This window comes from Opisthorchis viverrini (assembly GCF_000715545.1).
Source record: "Opisthorchis viverrini unplaced genomic scaffold opera_v5_133, whole genome shotgun sequence".
NCBI classification, from domain to species: Eukaryota; Metazoa; Platyhelminthes; class Trematoda; order Opisthorchiida; family Opisthorchiidae; genus Opisthorchis; species Opisthorchis viverrini.
The window spans coordinates 1,220,423-1,226,091 of record NW_008751791.1 but is presented as its reverse complement, the minus strand read 5'-3'; the positions used below and the strand labels follow the sequence as shown (position 1 = coordinate 1,226,091).

General features: G+C 43.4%; 1 protein-coding gene across 1 annotated transcript in view; it reads left to right on the top strand.

Moving 5' to 3' along the window:
- Positions 1-698: 698 nt before the first annotated feature.
- Positions 699-5,669, top strand: part of T265_06510 (hypothetical protein) — a gene marked incomplete at both ends in the record, with an annotated part of 35,002 nt that continues 30,031 nt past the window's right edge. Inside the window, 2 exons of the mRNA XM_009171784.1 lie at positions 699-973; positions 2,054-2,282. Of these exons, the coding sequence (XP_009170048.1) occupies positions 753-973; positions 2,054-2,282 (450 nt within the window). The remainder of the gene's footprint in view (positions 974-2,053; positions 2,283-5,669) is intronic.

Genomic DNA, 5,669 nt, shown 5'->3' with positions numbered 1-5,669 from the left:
TCTCCGGGCATTACCGGCTTTCTGGGCCTCTTCCATTTCTTTGACTTTCTGTGTCCAGCATACTTCACGGTCGAATCACAAGGTCCCTTTCACTTGATGTCTGATGGCTCTTCGCATCGGGTTATGTTCGGGACCGGCTGGGATATTTCTTCGAGATTTAAGTAATGCCACCGTTCGGTCTGATATCCAGTGCTTGAGTGCGCCTGGTTGGGTCGTGTCACAGGCGAAATTCCCAGCACTATGCAAAGAGGTGGCAATCTCGTCCCAGTATGAGTTCACATCTGATGGTGGAGCACTTGGAAGAGACTCTAGAAGTTCGTCTGACATCCGGATCTGCCAGTCTTTCAGTTGCCATGCGATTTGTTCGCACCTTACGCGGCCCCGGGAAACGTAGGGCGAAGCGACTCCGGACGAGCGCGTGGTCAGAGTCCACAAATGTGTTCCAAAACGACCGGCAGTCAGTTGTGGATCCCCGCCATCGGTAACGTGTGACGTTAAACCTGTCATTCACTAGGGTACCTCACCATAAGTGATGTTTCTGACGGAAGTATATCGGTCATGAATAATGACTGACAATCAATAACAATCTTTCATATTTGCTCGTATCGGTTACCCCTTCCAAACGAAATTATCGAATGTTAAATCCGTTCTTTAAAACATGCTTTTCAGACCTCACAGGCTTCCATCGTTATATTGCAGATTTGCAAGCGACCTTGTTTACGGAATCACCCCGTTAATCACCCCTGTATCCGATGCCATCTAGACAGTCATTGGGTTTTATCAATCCGGAGGACGACAGTATTTTGAAAGGGATTTCCGAGGAGGTTCCGGAGGCTTACGAAGATGGGGGTGTTGGATCCAGTCTAGTCCCATATCGTATAGATGACGACATCAACAGTATTGAACAGCAGAGACAACATCTACCTGTCTTTTCCTGGAGAAGTTCTGTTTTGTACTTGCTAGAGACAAACAGGTAAGCTTTGCTAGCGTAGTAAATCCCCTCGTTGTGCTTGTGTCCTGATAAATCTCAATTGTGCCAATTAACCATAATGGTGCAATAGTGTGACTTTAGTTTTTGGACATGCAAGACTAAATAAACTGTCGTTTACTAGAAGTCAGTCATAATCTTATTCAAGTTCAACCATGATCCCATCGTCAAAACACGCCAACTTTAGGAGACAAGTCTTGAATATGCAGTATTTCTACCCATTGCAGTCGGGCAACTCCAAACAGGATTCCTGAAATACTATTTCGTTCAACTTTTGTCAGCATTTTATCCTATCTCCCAGACGGGTGATGTTATCCAATCTGCGGAGTCAGGATGAACATTGAATAAAAGGTTAGGAGAGACGTAGCGCAATTCTGACTGTGCATAGCTTGATACTGTTATCCGTACGTAAGTTCCTAAAAGTAAGTTTTCTCTCTGTTAGCAACAGCAGTTATCTGGATGCGGTGCTCGGGCTGGTGTGTATAAATAACCCTATAGGGTTACAATCCCCAACAGTTGTGTCCTGTGGGTTGCACCGTCATCGTGACATCGTACGGCAATTAATCGTGCGACGCATTCGTTCATATCGAGTGGTGCGGGTGTGTAAGACCTAGTTGCAGACTCAAGCACTGATGTATCTTTCAGTGAGCATAGTGATGCCTCCGGTCATTAGTCGTCTCTGAAGGTGTTATTTATCAATCCCCGAATCCATGTTGCATAACATGCGCGCCTTAAAAATCTATTGGAATTTAATTTCCACCCGCATTTTCTCAACGAAAGGATACATCTGGATTATGAGTATTCCACAGTCAGTTCCTAACTTTGTCTCTAACAGTTCACTCTGCCGTCAGCCTTCTGAAACACTGGGAATTTAAATTTTTTACAAACGAGCCAGCCAGTTTTTACTATTGCTCCTCAATATAGTGATTACTTGTTTGTCGCTTCAACTCTAATTACTGTGTATTGAAAAGACCGAGTTCATCGTTAAACCTACGGTGTCCCATTACTGAATAAGAAGAGTACGACAGGTTATTATCGCCAACCTGTTGTTTATTTGTTTTCCAGGGTGCTTATCATCACAGGGGAAACAGGCAGTGGTAAATCTACACAACTACCCCAGTACGTTTATGAAGCGGGCTGGCTAATTGCGAAACCCACCCAGATCTCTCCAAATGGTGCCACTATGGCTGTGACACAGCCTCGCAGGGTTGCTGCTCTGACACTTGCGGCACGCGTTGCAGAGGAGAAAAACTGGCAGCTTGGACAGCATGTTGGCTATTCGATCCGATTCGAAGTACGTTATTTACTCCACCGTCGCACATACTTTTTGCTGGTCGAAATTTCGGTGCACTCCATGCTAGTTTTCTCCCTCAACCGTTGTCTTATTCAACTGTTCGGCATTTCGATCCAAGGTCTGTTTTTATGGGGATAAACTAATGTCTTCAACACTGAGAAAACACTGGTGCTCAGCTGCCTTGCTGTTGCATCGGCGAAACGAACCGCTGCATTCTTATTCACTTGGTTCTTAAATTTTCTCTAACCGCAGGGATAAGCCTATATTCTGAAATGTTCCTTCATCTGAATGTCTTAATACGGATTGATTTATGGTGAATTAACGAGGCTCAGCGGTGATCGGACTTTCCGTCTCCCACAATGTAATTCGAAAAAATCTTTGGTTTCCTGCACTTGGTATGTTCGGCGAAAACGTCGCAGTTTATGACATCTTGTTCGACACTTCAAAGTTGCGTGTCCTCAAGGTCCTAGCTTACTCTACGGCCTCTCAAGTGAACTTGTTTGCCGCTCAAATATCGCAAAATGTGTGCATTGTTACCTAACTGTTGACGATGACTGTTCGCTGTCTTTTTTCGGGTTCTTGCGTAGTTCTGAGGTTCGATGTAGTCTCCAATCGCTTTCCGAAGGTCACGCTAAGCTGGTGAACTATCATTTGATAGAAAAAGGGTTCTGTCACTGAATTGGAAACCTTGCTTCCCTTTCCATTCGCTTGTTCTCTGACGATGAACCTCCATATTGGGATCTTGTTACTGGGTGATAAGTGACCATAAATTGCATGGTATTCGCTGTTTCCGGATTGGGCGAAAGGAAGAAGGCCTTCGCTGCGGAGTTATTTATTGGAAAACACCAACTGAACAGTTACAGACTATTGGACAAGGAAGCAAAACTCTCATATGCACCTTGTTTATAAAAACTGAATATCCGTCTTCTTCTGGAACGCGTCTTCTTGAACCTTCCTGGATATCCACTGGCATTCACTCAAATGTGAACGAATGCTAGAAAGTAATTCCACGAATCCCGTAATAAATCCCACTTTCCAATAGACCCAAAGCGCGAAAACATATTACTCGTATGCCCCATCAGTAGTATCCGCCGTTACCGGAAACCCTGCTTCCCTTTCCATTCACTCGTTTTCTGACAATAAATTGCATGATATTCACTGTTTCCGGCCCGGGTAGTATCTCATTATGTAATAACAGAACGCTGTGGTCCCACGAATTGAAGGCGAGTGAAACTTCACAACCACTTTACGTTTGCACATTGTTAACTATTCTTGTGGCGTTAAATTCATCCAAGGGTAAATTATTAAACAGAATTAAGACATCCCGACCATATGTTGGGATCGTATGTTGACTGGAACGCGTGTACGCTGGCCCTGAGGAAGGAGGCCTCATTACTAGGCTAAAGGTTTAATAAGATTTGAGTTTCGTGTGATTTGGATTCAAGTAGAACATAGGGTTGACGGAAACTCGGGGCCTGTCTCTACCTGATGAGCCCAAAGAAGGGCGAAACCGGTCGCGCGCTGTCGAAGAGTTTTCAGCAACTTGTGAGTAGTTTCCTTGATGAAGATTTGAGTTTGTTCACGGGCCTATCACCGAGGAGATAATGCTGGAGCAATAGCATTGAACAAAGGAAGCCTGACAGATTATTTATAAATGACTTATGGGAGCTGTGAATCTGTGACCTCAGCCCTGTACTAGATTTTAACTGTTATGGGACATTAAGGCAACAGTCTCTACGCCACTTAGATAAGAACTCTGGTTCACTTTCCCATACGGGACTTATGGGATGGGAAATCTGTTAGCTCGAAATTGACTATGACGATGGGTATATTTCCGCCCGTAAGTAAGTAACACATCACTGGCATTTTCTCCGCCAATTCTAATATTCCACTCTGCACGAAGTATACTTTTGTCTTTTGAAGACGCTGAAGTCTTAAAGCAAAGTCCCAATTTGCACAAAAAGTTGGGACTTTTTTATCTAGAGAACTTCGTCCTCACGATAATGCATAAGTACTTGAGCGGCGTTCGGTCGAGAACCAGATATTTTACTTCTTCAGTGGAACGAATTGAATTCTCTGAATTCGACTTCTAACCAGTTCCATCGTATCCTCTTAAATACATGTGGATTTTTTTTATATCCTTTCCCTGAACAACAATCTTAGCAGCAGCGTCAAGAGCTTATTTCTATTGGTCTGAACCACAACAGGGACATGGGGGAGTTTTCTGCCACAGTTAGTCTGGGTTCTTTTGGGAATAGTAAAAGCCAAATGCAGCCTTTATTTCATAAGCTTTTCAGCCTCACTCGTGAATTACTGACCCACTGCAACCATAAAAATTGAGTGCCAGTGAATAGATTATTCAACCAAAGTACCAGTCCCCGTTTTATCACTCGCTCCACCTTTTCTACTGCTTTGTGTCGCAGAAGTGTTCACTATGTTTGGAGGTGCCATCAGTTTAACCAGATATTTCTGATTCTAGACTCGTTTGGCTTGCACTAAGCATCCGTTGACATTATCTTGTCAATCACTACTTTCTTCTCTTACTCAATGCATTACCGTTCTTCGCAGACGTACATTTTGAGGCAATTACTAATTCTTGCATCAAGTGTTTTGACCCTATACAAATGATGCAGCCTTTTTCAGTTTCAACTTTTCCTTGAAGATATTCCGATATATGGATAAACATATTAGATCAATAGCTAAACTTCTCGGCCCGTAACACATCTTCTATTTTCGACTTACTCTGATTTATCAGTCGTACAATAACTTGGCCGAGTAGGACCTGATGGATACCAACAATAAGATACACCGCTTCCAGTATGTAATCATGGTGTCATTCAACTCCGAGCACTGTCTGGGAAGATTTTGTGCTTATACTTTTGTGTCACATTAACGGTGAGGATGTCCCATAAAGGATAAGCCTGCATTTCGATGATAATCAAGGTGAACAACACGTAATTCTTGGGATCGGATAGCTAGCACATTTGTCTTATTCAGTGGAGTGATTTTATGTGTATAATACGTCTCATCGCTCTGCTTTTTAGCTAAAAATTTATCTACATATGTTGCAGACTACTGTTTTTAGCTTGACAGACGAATATAACCGCCTGCGGTTACCACCGTCAGCTGCCATTTGATGAAGGTATATCTGATCAGGCGAGTAACCGAAATGTTGATGGATGCAGACTACTTTAGCTTGACAGACGAATATAACCGCCTGCGGTTACCACCGTCAGCTGCCATTTGATGAAGGTATATCTGATCAGGCGAGCGAGCGAAATGTTGATGGATACTTTAGAGTTCGGGGAACTATATATATATATATATATATATATGGGGGCGAGGTGGCCCAAGTGGTTAGAGCGCCAATTTACTGACCTGAGGGTC